This window comes from Manacus candei, unplaced genomic scaffold (assembly GCF_025592945.1).
Source record: "Manacus candei isolate 608988 ecotype Guabito, Panama unplaced genomic scaffold, ASM2559294v1 h1tg000119l, whole genome shotgun sequence".
Taxonomy (NCBI): Eukaryota; Metazoa; Chordata; class Aves; order Passeriformes; family Pipridae; genus Manacus; species Manacus candei.
Window position 1 is genome coordinate 931,034 of NW_026138167.1, and position 17,938 is coordinate 948,971.

At 38.6% G+C, this 17,938-nt stretch overlaps 1 protein-coding gene across 5 annotated transcripts in view; it reads left to right on the plus strand.

Annotated features, from left to right (window-relative positions):
• Positions 1-17,938, plus strand: part of ENTREP2 (endosomal transmembrane epsin interactor 2) — a 106,442-nt gene that overhangs the window by 83,601 nt on the left and 4,903 nt on the right. For 3 of the 5 annotated variants that reach the window (XM_051770507.1, XM_051770510.1, XM_051770511.1), the window contains 5 exons: positions 2,478-2,540; positions 5,163-5,323; positions 5,961-6,096; positions 11,513-11,588; positions 14,349-14,930. In XM_051770507.1, the coding sequence (XP_051626467.1) occupies positions 2,478-2,540; positions 5,163-5,323; positions 5,961-6,096; positions 11,513-11,588; positions 14,349-14,930 (1,018 nt within the window). The remainder of the gene's footprint in view (positions 1-2,477; positions 2,541-5,162; positions 5,324-5,960; positions 6,097-11,512; positions 11,589-14,348; positions 14,931-17,938) is intronic. The other 2 variants (XM_051770508.1, XM_051770509.1) reach the window with 2 other exon arrangements.

A 17,938-nucleotide genomic window follows, 5' to 3' on the forward strand; every position in this document is an offset into this window, starting at 1 on the left:
GTTGCAATTTCCCTTTAAGATCAGGAACAAATTAGAAGAGTCAACAATGGTCCTTCTATTCTTGCAGACAGTTAGAAGCTACATTTCCCTTTAGGAGATACTGATTCCAGTGTTTCAGAAAAGGAAAACAGCAACCTGTCCAGGAGGAGGACAGTTAATTGAAGACAGAATTATAGACCCGAGTGTATTGCAAAGAGCTTCTACTCAAGATAACGTGCCAGTATTTAATTATATGCAATTAGAAATTTTTATTTCCTATTCTCAAGAATTAGCAGATTTTTATAAATGATATATAGAGACTGAAATGAAAATAATGAATTTAGGGTCTCCAAAGGATGCATTTTGAAGTTATACAGTACATTTATTAAATATGATGTAGAAGGCAGAGGTAATTATATGCAGATATGGGAAAGATTCCAGATAAGAAGATTCCCTGAGAGCACTAGTCGTGCACTTGCTGGTTTAGATAAGTCATAATTGCTGAACAGTGAATCCCAGCAGTGTCATTTCCACAGGCCAGTAGTGCTGATCAGCTGCAGGATACATAGACTAGAGAATGTCTGTTGATGTTCGGGGGGAGTGTCCCATGTCTGGGAATACTGATGAAGAGTTCCTAATCTCACAGACCTTGGGCAGAAGGATGTACACATGGTACCACATGAGTAACTGTTTCATTAGAGAATTGTATTTACAGGTCTTACCTGCTGTTTCTTCAGCTCCTTAACTGGGGCTCCTCCATCAGCTCTTACTTCAATGTACAAAATATTCAGAACATAAATAATAAACTCCAATCATTCTCGTCACTTCAGTGACTGACTTTTAGATGACCTGTCAGTGAAGAGCTCGATATTCAGTCTGACAAAAAGAGAATGAGTTTTCCAATCTTATTCATCTCTATCTAATGGTGTTCATTTCACCTTGCTGGGCACAGAGCTGTGTAATCGTGCCCAGCACTGCCTTCCTTGCCGGGAAGAGGCAGCTGCAGTGCCTTGCTGCAGGCTGAAAGGAGCAGAGGGGTCACTGGTGTCCAGCCTGCGGCGTTCTCTGTGTCCAGTTCTCAGTGCTATAGTACACGGACCTGGGAGCAAACCTACCTTTTCAAAAAACTTTTGCCTCTTCTGGAAGTGGGGTACTTCTAACATTTGTGTTTCTGATTCTCTGCTTGCTAACAACTTGCTGCTGAGGACTAATTTCTGTTTTGAATAAGAATTGGGTACAAAACCACAGTGTTATACAACTTTCTTGTTTGCTCTGCTGCAACCGGATGTTTTATCCTTCCCTCATAACTGCAAACCAAATAACCAAATAAGTGGTCCTATTATCAGAGCTGTTTAAATAAGGCTGTTCCACTCCTTCCAAGTTAGAGGTGCCCAATTAAAACACAGAGAATTCCGTGTGCAATGTGTGCACTACATTACACATCATTTAACACATGCTCCGATCTGTGTAACGGCCTCTTGGGTATCAGACGTGTTTCACAGACTAAAGTAAGGCCTTCTTTTGACCAAGGATGAGAGGACACCTGCATGAGTGTAATAGTTTGAATGCCAAGCTTCAGACATAAGATTAGTGATTTCCTAAAAGAAGAGCATGAATTCTAGATCTGTATTTCATTGCCTGTGAGATTTCTGAAAGCTCTTAGCATCCAACAGCTCCAGGAGGTCAACAGAAATGGTGGAGTCTCTCACATTTCCAGAGCTGGGGGGTTTCTATTTATGCCTAGTAAATATGTTTGTAATATTAATTGATAACTACAAAGTTTTGCAAAGCTTTTTAACACTGTTGGGTATTTAGTGTTTACCAGTGGCGGTGTTTGCTGTTTATCCTTGTCTGCAACCATTTTCTGTCTGTTGCTTCTGCAGTGGCTATTAATTTAATCCCAAAAGCCTATCTAGGAGACCTGCTTGTGAGAATCGTTTCATAGTGTGTGAGTTGTGTCATAGTGTGAGCTGCAGTTTTTGAAATGACATTGAGTGCAACTTGATCTTGTTTGTACTGGTGACTGAACAGGCCAACTCCATTTTCTGTCTGGCAGTTCTTATTATTATCTGTCCTACTTGCCATCAGCATTTTGAGACTGATTATTTAGTTATAGATGTCTTATAATACCAGTGATGTGTGTTTCCTTGTGAAAGTATTTGTCAGTGTTTCTTCATCTAGCCTAGCTTTCTCAGCCCTTTGCATTTTCTTCCTGTGTCTTTTTCTTCCTGTGTCTTTTTCTGACCTGTGGAATTTGCATTAACTCTGTGCTGAGCCCCTGACAACCTTCACTATTTAAGACTAACCCTTACAGATTTTTGAAATACATTTTATTGCAGAAAGAATAAGCTTTTGCAGGCTCGTAGAGATTAGTAGGTAGGGTAGTATGGAATAAGATATGATTTAACTCCCACTTACTAGCTTTCCAATTGTTTTCTCAAGGGTGTCTGTTCTTTGTGGTAATCCCTTATATTTGCTATTGTTTCATTTCCTGCTAGTTTCCCTCTTACAGCCTTTTTCACTTTAATTTCTGTGCCTTCCAGCAGGATGATATCACACAGGTAAACTGTTGTTTATAACCCCCCCCCAAACATGTGCCTTTTCATGTCCATTCTGCTTCTCACTGTCGGTGTTGGTCACAGTTCGCTGCCATGGTTTGTATTCCCAGTGGCGGTTCTTGAAAGGGATGCAAATGGTCCTGCTGTTCAACTGAACTGCACCTAAACATTAGGGCTTTTCCTTCTTGAACCACAGCCCCTTCTGCCCTGTGTAAAACCTCTCCCTTCTGTCACATTCCCCAAAATGTGTGCTGATGGTTCCCTTGCTGTCAAAGTGCCGTGTGTTTAATTGCCGTGTTCTGACCTGTGTTAAGAGCATCACTCCCAATACGTGACTGAATGAAACCAGCTCCAGGGAACTCCAGAATTGAAGGGATGGAGCTCCATGTTCTCTGGTGCCAACCAAAACTTGGGTTCCATGGCAGTATATGGAAGCAGTCTGGGAGAGAGTCAGGAAAGAAAATTGTATGGTTTCCAGAGAGCGAAAATGACCCCAGATTACCAACTCTTCTAGGAAAATGAGTGCAGTCCTGAGTCTGATGGAATCAAGTAGGGTACAAAATGTGACCTAGAGTATACAGATATTTGTCTTCATTATGATAAATTTTTATGCAGATTTTCAGTAGTTAAATTGAAGTTTGTCTTGCTTCCTTTTTTTCCTAAAAGATTCTTCCATGTATTTGGGACAGTGGCAGAATGATGATTGCAGAACTTAGGGCAGAAGTTTGGAGTTTAATGGTTAATGTTAATGTAATATTACAGTTTGGGAAATGGCTGTTTAAAGATTAGGTGAGTTTAGACCAAATGACTGCAAGAATGTTTTTTTCTGTAAGACAAATAGAGAAATGTCTTATTGTACCTGGGATAACAGCATCCTACCTCATATGAAAGATGAAAGAGCATCAGACATTTCATGTAACAAAGAGTAAATCAAGTGGATGTCTCATGTCTTTTTTTCTATGCTGTGCCATCAGTAGAACACAATGGCTGAGAGTCCTTGGTTTGCTGTAAGATGTAATGATATAATGATATAATATACTCTGCAGAAGAGGTTCTCTATTAATAGTTACATGTGAAAATGTCTCTGGAGAGCTGATTAGTAAGCAGCTAATAGTTCATTTTCACAAATGGTTGAAGTTGGTCCTCCTGACTCTCTGTTGTGTTGTGTTACTACAGCTTTGACCTTTGAAACAACATACATGGAGTTTAATAGAATTAAGATGTAACTCAACCTTTTAAACATCAAAGACCAGTATTATTTCTTTCGTAATGTAAATTCAGCAGAACTACACAAAGTTAAATTTTAAAAAAACAGTGATATTAAAATTGAAGGTAATTTACCTTCTATTTGCTGGATGTCCTAAGTTATAAGCATTTTCCCTTTTGTTTCACTGCTTCCTAAATTTTTATCACAGGTTTAAACAAATAATAATGTAATGAGTGAACATACAAAGACATGTTGTCTTGTTCCAGTATAAAAAAGGAATGTGCCTCCAGCAAAGTTTCTTAGCTGACTTGTTTTAAAATGCAGGAGATAAAGATCAAGTCAGCTACTGATCCAAGAAAAGTGATATGACAGCAGAAGCTTGCCTAGAGAAAAAAAAATTCTTTTACAGTTTTGGATTGTCTTTTGATCCTCTTTTATCCATGGGGACCATAAAGAGCCAGGTCAAGGTGGCTGTATTCCATGTGATCTGCAGCATGGTCCATATTTGATCTTGAATTAGCTTAAGCCTTTCCTAGGACACTTGTTTACAGTGTTTCTGAGATCAAAGGTCTTGGAATGGCTTCCTTAAATCCCTGCTCTGCTAGAAGCTGATGAGGTTGCTGTCACAAATGTTGACAGTAATTCTCAGTATTATTAATTTTTATTGTTCAGTGTAGTTGTTTTCTTTTTGATTTTGAGATGTTTATATGGAATGTGTTTTTCTTACTTTCATACCAGGATTTAAAACCTTTATACCACATTTAAGTGTGCAGTGTATCACCAAACACAGACAACTATTAAGTATATATTTTTTTACAAGAATAATAAAGAATAGTTATAAATCACCCTTTTGTTGGAAGGGAAAAATAGGTGGGCTATTTTTAGTTGTTTTATTCAAAATTCAATGAATATGTGGTAGCCTATTTCTAGTTAGTTTTATTTGGGTTTGTTTTGGAGGGTGGCATTTGGGGTTTTTTCCCCTGTAAGCGCAGGGCACTTCAGATGGGGAAAAAAAACATCCATGTTGTTATTTTAGTAGTTTTTTTCTATTGTTCATCAGTTATGAAAATACAGCTGATTATGTGGTACTATCATAAAATTGTATACAATGTAGAATTATTTCTTGAAAAGCTATTTGATTTCAAATGTCTGTGTTCTGCATCCTAAGAGTGACTCACTTGGAGGCCCAAGGCCTCTCTGTCTTTAGTCAAACCTTGTGTTGTATTTTGGCAATCTGACTTACCCTTCTCAACTGATCCCGAGTATTCTTATGGTTCCAGAAGTGCCTCTGATTTCAGTGTGGTTATTAATGAAATTGGATATTGGTCAGGGATGGTAATACTGAAATTTTATGGACATTTTTATTGTTAGTGATGATGTTTCTGCCATCTGAAGGAACTTGACCTGTTCATTTTCAGTTTCTGCCCCAGAGGCCGCATTCTACCAATCCTGACTGCATGACTCCACACGGGACTGTCCTGCATCAAACCTTGGATTTTGATGAGTTCATACCACCAATCCCACCTCCACCCTACTACCCCCCAGAATACACCTGCACACCAGTGGTAGAGGCACAGAGGTGATTCTTCTCTTTCTTACAGTCAGGGTGTAGTTCTGAGACTAAGAAGCAGACCAGTGGTTCTGCAGACTAAGAAGATCTTTCAAAGAATATAAAGGCAAATCATGCCCTTCACTTACATTGAGTGCTTTTTTCCAGAGAGATTACATATGGTTTTTTTGCAAACTTGTCAGGCTACATCTGGAAATATTTGTGTTAAAGCTTTGCTGTAAAAGAGAAATGATTGAACTTAGCTAAGACAAGAATAACCATATCTGAACTTAAAACAGAGATCATCTTATAGCTGACCCTTTCACAATTAACATTATACACTTGAAGTTGAATATGAGATTTAATTCTTTAAGGAAGTCATTGTAGTTTAAATGTATTAATGTGGAATAGTGAAGGACATTAATGATGACACAACAGGCTGGTGGAGGTGGCTGGCATCCTAAATGAAATAGAGTTTTTAAAGCTACCCCGTGAACTAGGACTTCATTTTGGTTGTCTAATAAATTTCTTCAATTTAATTCTCTGTAGTGTATTGGCTTTGAATTCAGAGAAGGCTTTACATCACTGTGGTGTAGGTAATAGTTTACCAAACAAATCCAATGCCATTTCTTAATTATTAAGTTTGCTTGTTTGTGTTTTTATACAGAGGTCTCCATTTGGACTTTCCTCATTCCCCGTTCGGTGCTTTGTACGAAGTAACCATTAATAGCCCGGGAATGCTGTATCCAAGTGAACTGCCCCCTCCTTATGAGGCAGTGATGGGAGAGATGCCTGCCAGTCAGGTAAGGAAAGCCAAAAGAAATAGTCTTCAGATTTCCATGATGCAAAACAATTCTAGATAAATTTTGAGGAACAACCATTAGAAAATACTTATATTCTTTAAAAACATTTTTCAGACCATTTTCTTTAAAAAGGTTTAACTAACACTTAATGTGTATTTTCTTTGTGTTCTTGTGCATGATTTCATCCATTAAAAAAGTTGAATGATACTGGACTGTCAGTAACAAAAACCTAGAAGAATGGATTGGAATCACAGAAACATGGTGTTTTTCCTTATTTGAGGATAATAGTGTTTTAAAATAACATTACACTTCTCAATTCCTGTAGATAATAAATAGTATTGATTAGGGAGCAAGCAGGTTTATTTTCTTAAAAACCCTTAAAGTTGTAAAATATTTTTTATTCCAGCTGCTGCTAATATTGAATTTGCCTCGCTGTAATATACTCCATTTCGTGGTAGCTCAACACAACAGTGTAGGTTTAGTAAGGAAAAAGGTAACTGTGTGTCTTGTGACATGCAATGCTAATAACTTGTGGGTTTTGGGTATGTGTATATATAGCACAGTGCTCATGAACACTTGGATTTGCCTTGCGTGTGATCCAAGCCAAGATAATTATGAATTGCCATTTTACACTTTGTGTGAAGCTAGAATGTGGTCTTGAAAATTTCTAAAATAAAAATCTCTGTAAATAGCCTCAGATTAACACAGTTAATATTTTCAGTTCCCTGCTTTTGTCAGATTTCAGGTCATGTCCTGGAAAAATCCTAGAATGGTATAGATCTATACCTATAATGGTATAGATTGTCAAAATGCTGTGCTCTAGTGTTGACAGGATGCCTTGAACCCAGTGCCAAATTTATGCTTTAGTAGTTGCAAAGTTGCAAAGATTTGAATGATAAAGAGATAGGGACTTATTCTTCCTATGAAACAGCAGTGAGTAGTTCCCTATTTATTGATTAACCTTTTGACTTTACAGCTTCTAATAAACAGTTGTTATGTGGCAGAAATGCTACTCCTGAGAGTGCAGAACACCTTTATCCTGAACTTCGAGAAAGGATCCAGTATACTTCAGACAAATATTGATATTACACTTTTTGCCTTATTTTGTACTGTACAGTATGGACTCAGCTAAAACTGGAATTATAATGTATCTGCATATACAGCCAAAGCTAAGTTTTGCTTGAAGTGATTTGTGGTAATTGAATCAGCTATCACAAAAGGAAAATACTTAAAATTGCTTTTAGAAGCTGTAATTTCTTGCAGGCTCCAGGAGTCAAACACTCTAGATGGCGCTTATGAGTGGTTAGTAGTGCACTGTGGAAATACTTATGTTCAGGTTGCCAAATTGTACCCACATTTCAGAGGGGACTACCTTTTCTTTCCCCAGAATATAACACTGAAAAGTTTGCTAGTGATTTATTTCACACTGGGGGAAACACAATTGAAACTCAAACTGAAAAAAATCACATGAATTTTTACTATTATAAACAAGAAGATTATTAAAATAATTAGTACAAATGTCTGAGAAAAAAGAAGACTGAGATGCAAAGCCCACAACAAAAACGCAATTAAATACCTCCAAGACATGCCTAACTTTGTATTGTACCCTCCACCTGCCACGATAAACATAGCACTAATTTTCATTTATTTGGCTATAGTTAAATGAATCAGCATAAACTGAGTGTGATCACTGTGAGTGTTGTTTTTTGCTGAACAACAAAATCGGAGTTTTCAAGGCCATCTCCTTTCTAAAATATTTTTATCCAAGTTCCATCCTTTTTCTTCTGCAGTAACTTAGATAAACCTGCAAGTCTTGGAGAAATTGATATTTTTTGGTGATAAAAAAACCTGACAAAAGTGATATGAATCATGCATGGTCTAGAGGGAAAGAGAAGGATCATATCTGTGATGAGAATTTATATGTGGTACTAAGTAAGAATTAGGAAAGTGTCTATTAATAGTTAAGCACAAAATAATTTTAAGCACTCTTGTAATTGAGACTACTCTTTGCATGAGCATTAACATCTAGCAGCACAGTAACACCAGCATGTAACAGAAATATAATTTAACATCAGTAATTTGAAGATGCACTGTCATGCCCTTGCAAGAAGAGTTTGAGCCTTAATAAGTAGATGTATTCACTGTTAGGTGTTTGTTTGTTTGTTGTTGTTGGTTGGTTGGTTGTTTTTGTTTTGTGGGGGTTTTTTGTGTTTTTTTTTTTTTGACATCTGGGGTCAGTCTCAGCATCTTGTCTGTTCATCTCTGGTCACCTGAGTTTCAGAAGTGTTTCTTCTCCTCGCCAGTGAAAATGAGTGGTGACTTTTCTTTTGGAATGGTGATAATTGTCCGGTTTCGGGCCCCCTGGTGCTCTGGTGGTCAGGATGCAGCACTCTCACCGCCGCGTCGATTCCCGGTCAGGGGACTCCCCCGGGCAGATGGAGCTCGTCAGCCCTGTAAGGCCATCCATCTCAGAGAAGGTCACTAAACAAACCTACGTTCTGGGGACCTCGCTGCCACCGTCCGAGCTCGCTCGGCCCCGGCAGAGGAACCTCAGGATTAAAGGGTGGGCTCAGTTCAGCACACACTGGGTCTCACCTAAAAAATCCACTGCACAGGCTCGAAGGGTAAAGACCTTTCCCAAATCTGCGCTCACGAAGACTGGCCATGCATACAATTGTACAGTTTCTTACCAGCAGGGAGTTTATGTATGTCTGGTAGTTGCTGGTTCGGAGAGCTTGTAGGAGCAAACTGATCCCAGGTGCTGCTCAGCAGTGAGGTTCCCTGGCAGTGATAACCAGAGCCCACACAGTGATGCTGGAGCCATGGACTTTTCTTGACAGCAGAAGCTCTAATGTAGTTTTGCAGTTAGTGTCCCAGTTAAGCTGTAGATGGAGAATGGAGCCAAAGTCTAAAACAGTTTTAGGTCTACAAGGGGAACAAAATGGAGACCTGAATTCTTACATAATGGAAGTGCTCTCCTAGAACATGCACCAAGCACAGCACAGTATGAACTGAAATAATGAGATTTATAAATCCTTCAAAGGCAGACTTTGCCATGGAAATCATGGCAGATTTAGCTATAAAAGTGCTTCTGGGAACCATTATGTAATAATGTCATAACTGTAAACCTTTTACAAATAGTTTTTATTTGTTTTTAAATGGATTGAGGTCCTTAGAATTTTATTAAATTATATCAAATTAGACTCAGTAGTTCATTAATTTCATGAGCAACAAATGTCAGTGCTAATTTATGTGACTGCATCAATATAAAAACTACTGTTGTCATCTGTACTGATTAAGAATTCCCATTCCATGACTATGAAAAAAAGTGGTTTTCACACACAGTTTTCCATGCAAAGTATCGACTAGGATATAAAAAAGATGAGAACAAACAGATCAGAGTTCAGTGACTTGTTTTTGTAAGGTTTACTCACCAGTAGGCTCTGCAGGCTTGTTAAAAGCACCAATTTTCTTGCATTTTCCTGTTGAAAGCTCAGTGACTGTCTTTACCACCTTTGTGTCTTAGGATGTGCAGTCAATAAGGTTTTATTACCCCTGGCTGTGTAGGAACCTGTATGAAACCATGTGCCGTTTCTATGTGAACCACAACTTGGACCTGGCTTAAAAATTGTCAGTGTTACCTCCTACAATTAAAATTGTGGTTCTCCTTCCCCCCCAGGCAAGAAGTTCAATCAACCAAATGCATATAAAATACATTCAGCAGTTACCCTGAAAGAATCTAGTGTCAATAAATGTTTCAGCACAAATATTCAGTAGATATTTTTCAGTCAGCAATCAGGTTTATGAAAGCACCTGGGTTAAGAATTTATGAAAGTGCCTAGAACCCCTAGATTTTTAAAAAGAAACAAACGCCCTTAAAACATTATACTGTTTCTTCCAAAATGTAGTTAGTCTGAATTTTCTCCAACAACAAAGAGAATTTGAGAACACTTCTTACTTTTCCAGTTAGTTCCCAGGAACGATCTGCAGCTTGAAGGGACACCACATTTTACTTTTTACCACTGATGCGATACTCTGCTACAAAAAGATCTTTAAGAAATTTCCAAGGGAATTGTTTAAAAATATGAATGGTTACACATTTTCTTCCCAGTCCTCTATCCATCTATTGCTGAGTTTAAGTATTTCTGGCACTGTTCTTTATTTAGAGTTGTATTTACTAACACTTAAAATCACTTTTAAAAACTGAACTTGTATCACAAAAATTTCCCTAATCACTTGCTCATAGTAAGCTATAGATAGGTAGGTAGGTAGGTAGATAGATAGATACATACATAGATAGATAGACAGGAAAAAATAAAATATTGAGCACAGTTAGTTATGTGTATATATGTGTGCTGTAATCTACACCGGCATGTGAAATGGAAGCTCTTTCCATAATAGCTTCAGACTAATCGTGTCACAGCCAGTTTTTAGAAGACCAGATACAAATTAAGTGCTTGACACAAAGGTGCACACAAAAGGGACTGATGCTTATTTCTAGACTGTCACCAACCATAAATAGTTTTACTAGTTGATTGTGGCCCTACAGACAGAAGGAGATAGGATGCTTTCTGCTAAAGATGGTATCAATCTCATTCCTTTTGACCTTTTTTGTTGTTACCAGCTATTTATTGGAATAATTTTTTTATAATCACATTCCCAAAGAACTGCCAAAAATCTATTGAGATTGGTGGCAAGGTCCAATCCAAAATCTATTCAAATCAATAGAAATAAAATTTCCTAAATTTCAGGTGTTTATGGGTGCAGTATTTCCAGGAGAACTGATTCTGTATTTTGTTCACATGATTCTCAAAAGCGAAGGGCAGTTACCCACTTATGTCCATCCCTTCAGAAAAAAGGTGAGTTATAATATTATCAGCATTCTGGAGAGCACTCTGCACCAGCCCCTTGGGTGGCAACGACGTTATAGGGCTTAAAAAACACCAGGAGTTAACATCCCTGCATATAACCAAAGAGAAATACTTCTCTTGTGCTTGGTTTTGTGGTTTCTGTTTTCCTCTGTCCTATTTTAGGGTGATATGGTGTGAAAATAACCCAAACATAATATGGAAAAATGCAGACTGTAGAAACAGAATTTACTTGTAATAAATGCATTAGTTTTAAGCATTGCAGTCATCAAGTTTTGTAATGTGGGCCTGCAGCTGCCTGTGAATTCAAGATTAATTTACCTTGTAGATTCTTGAAAAGTGAAAATTGTGTTAAGTACATTCCTTTGCCCTGCATTTGGTTCCTGACCCAAAGATGTTGTAAAATAATTTAAATCATTTTCAATCTGAATAGCCGCTGATACGAAAGCTATTCGATGTTGTCAGGTGTATTCTGCAGATCAACAGTGCCACACTTTGTTTGGTACAATCCAGATTAACATGCTGTTTCACTAAAAATGTTCATTTAGGTCTCTGGTACCGCCCAGCAAGTGTCTGACTCAGCCCTGGGGGAGAGGAACGTGATCCCGGACTTCAGCACACAAGGTGATCGTGGCACTGCTTTTGTCTACTTAAAGATGGAGTAGGAGTTTTGAGTGGACTTTTCCTTTTCCTCTGCCCTTCCCAGTGGAGACAGAAGGATTTGCTTTCAGATTATTCATGGCACGATGAACCTTTTCACAGTCAGGAGACTGATGCAGCTGGAAATGCAGAGCAGAGTTTTGCTAAACCAAGCGTGGTCTCTAAAGCCCTTTGAGGCAGATATGGCGACTGGCCTTTCTCTTTGAAGAGTCCTGCCCATACCTGCAGCTTGTTTCTCATTGTCAGCAGCCACAGGTGCCTTCCTGATAGTCCCCCCAGGCCTTCTCCATATGGTAGTTTCATGCATGGCTTCCAGAAGCCTGAATGGAAGCTTGCTGCCTGAAGCATAGATGTTGGGAATGCAAGTAGATGAGCAGTAGCAGTATAGAGCCTGTTTGTTCAAAGTTTAAAAGTCAGTACCCTTGCCATGTCTGTTGCTGCAGAGAGGCTTTTTAAACACTGCAGCCTCAGTTTGTATGAAACAATTATTGTAGTTAAATTTCCATTAAATGCTTTTCCTCTTCATATTCATATTGCATTAATAAGCAGACTGGCACGTGTTCTCAGTACACTCTGGGCAGAGAGGTGGTGGCAGAGTGGTCCAGGAAACAGAAATGGTGCTCTCTTGCCTGACCTCCAGCATGGGACTGACAAGCCTGGCAGATCAGCGCAGAGCATCTGTTCCTACATGCACAGAGTATCTGTTTTGTGGAGTAGGATTTCAGTTTCCAGATCCACCCCACCAGTGATCACCTTTAACCACTGCTAATTTTTTTTTTTTAATTTTTAAATAGTGTTTGAAAACTGCAAGTGTGTGTGTTATAACTGAGGGAGACTGAAGGTGTTTTGTAAGAGCTGCTGTGAACAAGGGCTTTGTCTAGAGAGCTAGTCCCTAAAGTTTTACGTCCATCTGGACTTCACATCCACAAATGACAGTCTAAATTTTAAGGCCAATTCTAGAGGTTTGACCATTGGGAAGCAGTGGACCAGCTCTCAAGCCAGGGTTTTGACATTATGTATCATGCTGTGTGCACATGAAAGGGAACTAAGGAGGTCTTCAGCATGTTTTATTCGTGTAAAATCAGTCAGGTACTACCATTCCATGTCTTCTGAGCAGTGATTGCGTCTCATCTGCTTCAGACCCTTCTTTCTGCTCTCCGTAGTACCAGAAAAATCATGCCAATGGAAGAGCAGAATAGTTAGAAGCCGAAAATACAGTTTAAGGCCCTTAAGTCCAGATAGCAAATAGTACAAACAACCACACTCCTGGTTATTAATTAAATTGAATCATACCAGAGTGTGTTTGGATAGTGCAGATCTGTGCCCTGAAAACAGGCACAGACTACTGGATGCTTTCATTTATCCATACAGACTTTATAAATATTTCAAAGCTCTAGTTAAGGGAATATGTTGCAAAGAATTATCTATGTAAAAATGTTTGTGGACACATCACAAATATAAATAGTCCAATAAACCACTGCAGCTTTACACCTAACACATAATAAATGGAGCACATTATGCATTTTTAGCACAATGTAGATGTGTAAATGTATTTTCACTATTGATTATTATGCCCTTTTTGACAGTGTAAGTGTTAGAAATTTATTTCCTGGAAACCCCAAAAGAAAATCGTGATTCATTTTGTGTACGAAGAAAATGTTCTTCACAAAATCTAACCTCAGGAATATTTGATTTTTCTTGTGATAGTTAATTTTCTTATACTGTAGAAAGCTTTCTGCTTTCTAGACCTCAAAACACAGGAACACATAACAAAAGTTCTGTAATTCTGTAATTCAGAAAGATCCTATTATTCTATTCCTGAAGGAAATAGGTAAAATACATTTGTCTCATCAATATGATTAGTAACAGCTGTCATGCAAAAAGAACAGATCAGAGCCTGCTGAGCTGAATAGAATTAGGTGATTTTTATTTTGTAAATATTTTGATTTTAGATACAGGACTTTCAGGAATTCCAGTCTGATATGGGAAATGTTGTCTACACTATTGGAACTTGGAGACTGGGTTATCTAGTTTTATTTTCTTTATTTTTCTCATGACTTTAGGAATAATGCAGAACCAAATATTTGTTTTCATAGGGTATTTGTAGACACGACAGAGAAAATGACAACAAGCTCAGTTTTTAATACAAAGGGTTCAAAGATGATGTGACCTTATGTAGAATATTTAGCTTGTACCTGAATCATGCGTCACAAATGTTGTGTGCCAGAGATGTTCTATGATGGTGAATGCTTATTTGTAAAGACCTTTATGCTTCAAGGAAATGTTGGTTGATTGAATAGTTAGGTGCAGAGCTAACACTGACAGGAGCGATAGGTTTAAAAGTGATCAGAGCCGTGTTTTCTCAGCATTTGTATAAAGTTTTACTTTCCCTGCCACAGGCAATCTCTCTTTGTTTACCAGAGAAACCAGTAGTGAAAGAGCTGCTCCTGTCCAGATGTAGTTGCAGATAACACTTTCATACCAGGTGCTCAAACATGCTTATACTGGAGGACAGCACAAAATTGTCTTTGCTGAAGGACATGAGAAAGAAGGAAATTACTTCAGTGTTTTTTGCTTTGGCATTCTGTCATCTGAGAGTTTTTGAATAATTATTGATGTACCTGCTGATTACTGAATTTAAATCAGTACATTGAAAATGGGGCAGGAGAGGAGTGGGAGGAAGGCAAGAAGTTTTTATTAGTCTCTGAACCTATTGTTTTGCAGTTTCTGTTGAGAGCACCTCTCTGTTGGTCTCTGAGGCTGTTGATATCCCCGACCGCAGCTACTCCTCTGAAGATCTTTGTTCGCTGGAAGTTCAAGGATCTCTCCACTCTGCGGATCTTTCTCCCTACTGTATAACCCCCAAAGGGGCTGCAGACCAGAGCTGCAGCCCCCTGGATTACCACACTCACTGCAGGTTCCACAGAACTCGCTCAGAGGGTTTTCCTGAGGATGACAGTTCCCACAGCCGAGCCTCCACAGACAGGGCTCACAGACAGGAAAAGAACCGTGCCCATGGCAGGCCCTTGGACTGTTCCTCAGGGAATTACAGCCCCTCAGAAAGAGAACTGCAGAGTTCTGCTCAAGAGAGCAATGCCACGGCACCTTTGAAGGAAAAGAAAACCTGCTGTGTGGACTTCAGCCAGCCTGTCCCTTTGCAGACCTCTCCCTGTTTTGGACCTGCAAATACTTCATCATACACAAGTGGCCATGAGACTGCTGTGCAGCAGCACATTAGAAAACACCCAATTTCAAACATAGTCCGATCAAACAGTGCCCCCGTGTCATGGTCGTTTGTGACAGAAGGTAGGTGTAGAACAACAGGGCTGCAAACATGGAACAAATGAGTGGTGTGTGATTTATGCAGCAAATGGTGCTACTGGGAATTATATACAACGTTCCAATGAGGACTGACTTATGTGTGAAGGCTTTAGTTCCATGCATATTTTCTAAATATGAAAATTTTTAAGAATGGAAATGCAAAAATTGACAGTGAAATTAATTTTGGCTTTTCTAAATTTCCCCGTTCTTTCTGTAATGCTCAGAAAACCATGTGTTGGGTAGCTGTCTCCACCTCTCAATTACTGTTACATTGAGAGACTGAACTAAGAAGTTGAATGGTAGCTGGTGTCTCTTTAGGAAACTGTTACCTGAGCTGTCACACGTGTAATACAGCAGGTTGTATTTCCCAAAGGTGACACTGACATTGAGAGTATTGGGGCATGTCAGGGCAGTCAATGTGACCAGTGGCAAGTTGGAGTGTAGGGTGGAAAGTTTTAAGGACAAAGAAATGAAAATGAGGCACATGACAAGATGATAAATGGAAAGGAAAGCTTTTGACTGTGGAGGATAAGTATCTTGTGCTATAAATCTCCTTTTAGACAAGTAGGGAAGACAAGAGTAGATGCTGACTGGACGGTGTATTTTCATTAAAAAAATCTGCTTTTTAGTGAAAAAGAAAGGGTTGATTTAGTAGAGAATAATAGCAGGAATGTAGAACTGTCTAAACCATGTGGAAAGAGCAGGTTTTACAAAAGGATGTAACCTGTTCAGAGAGGTTCAGAAGGGTAACCTGGAGAAGTGCCTTGAAAGTAAAGATTTTAAAGCTTTGTAAGATGTCAGAGATTATGCTGTTACAAGATCTGTTCCTTGGGCTTTCTAAGGGATCTACAGGAAGAATCATGTGACTAGCTCAGCAAAAGTAGACAAAATGTTGAAATAACTAGTTTCCTTTAGTATGACATGTTGGTTCTGTTACACTCCTTGCATCATTACTCTGTAGATTTCAGACCCCTCATACTTAGCTCAACAGTTGAATGTGGTTTACCTTTAGAAATCTAGCCCCCAGATCTGGGCCAGGAAAAGCAAATCTTTAATCTAGAAGTCTGCTTTTATTTTATGACATTCTGCTAGGATGTATGTGCTATGAAACTGCTGTGCAGACATTAAATAAGAATTTCTGAATCCTTTCTACTGTGCCAAAGACAAGAACAGCCCTTTCTCTTCTGGATGAGGCTCTGCAGCTTTCCAATATTGTGCTCCCTGTGCTGGGTGAGCAGTGTTTGAGAGGTTGCTGTAGGCAGCCCTATCCACGTGTTCTTGCTGCCTGCTGGGACACCTGGTACAACAGATGCTCTGCCTTCTTTTTCAATGTATCCTAAATACATTCATCATCTTTTCTGGAGAAGTGGCATGGGGGGACACCAGTTGAACATCACTGAGATGTAACTGGGCTCACCAAAAATTGTAACAGAGGCAGAGAAGGTCCTAGAAATAGGTATATACGAGGGAGGGGGAGTCAAGAAGTGACTGTGCTGACCTCATTTGCTGTTCTTTCACTGCCCACAAAAGACTCTTTAAAATGAAATCCTTAAGAGAAGCCGTTGAGTCTAGATATGCGTATTTCTTTCATGTATATGTTTGGCAAACTACAGTTTGCAAAATTTTAGTCTGTGAAGATTTTTAAAACTTCACATTGCTTCCTCTTCCTTTTATTGAACTTTATTTGGAAATCATAATAGATCAGAAGCAGCCCTATTCTAATATCATTACTGACTGTGTTTGTAGCAGCCGTGAAGCATATTTTTCCTAAGCTGTGACAAACAGCTGAAGTTCTTTACAGTCCTAGTAACTTTAAAAAGGCATTTGATCCAGATTTTTCACAACTGGCTATTGGTTCTACTCACTGTAGAATTTTAAAATATATCCACGGAGTTGACCAATAGGCAAAAGTTAAAGAGAACCACTGAGCTCCCTCCATCGACCCAGAAGAAAAAGGGTTTTCAGGTTTTTTTCAGTAACATACACTTTTCTTTTAAAATTGTCCTGGAGTAGAAGAACTGGTCAAACAGACTGACTCTATGAAAGACAGAGCTGGAACCTACATATTGTTAATACTAATGACTCATGTAAGGGACTGTGGATTTTGGAGAACTGAGGCTGGAGGAGCTTCAACCATGTTCACAAAAGGCAGAAAACAGTGGGCAGATTATACTTGTGGTTTGGGTTTATCTAAAGACCCAGTCTTTCTACTTTAAGAAAAAATTATTAATTTATCTTCTGACTCACCTCCACATACAAGCCAATGTGAAGAGATTCAGAAGCACAACCTTGATATTTACTGTGTAGACGTTTGTTAAATGGGTTTTGCACAATGGTGTGATTGCACTGCCCACAGTTTGGAACATAAATTATTTGACATGCAGATGTGGCACATGTGCGACACAACAGCAATGAGATTTAAGAAATAAATAATCTGGACATTTTAGTGCTGGCATAAAACTGTGAGCTTTTTGGTCAATAAAACACAATTCATGTGCTTCAAGCACATCTTGACGTGATGGGGTCTTTGTGGTATGTACAGTCAAATAATTCTCCCATTAATACTTTAATGTGAGCTTGATTATTTTTTAAAATATCTGTCACTTCTAGTGGAGAAATTATAAGTGAAAGTTTAATAGGTACCATTATAGTCCCTGTATAGTCCCTGGACAACACAAGTATGGTGGGTTCACATACTATCTCTGTCAGACATAGTTCCCACTTAAAAAAATTATTTAAAAGTTAATAGTTTGCATGTTTTTTCTGTCCTTTCCCTGTAAAATTTATCATAGCAAAGTAAGACAAAATCAACCTCTAACACAGAGGTTAACAAACCTAACCTAACAAACACAGATGTTTGCTACAATAAATTTAATTTATAATCAGCTATGTTAGACTGTGTGGCTGTATCAGTTTGATTACTGTAGCATTTGTGTTCCACATAATTCAGGGTAATGTCTAGTGGTGTAGTTTTGACTCGCTGTATGTACATT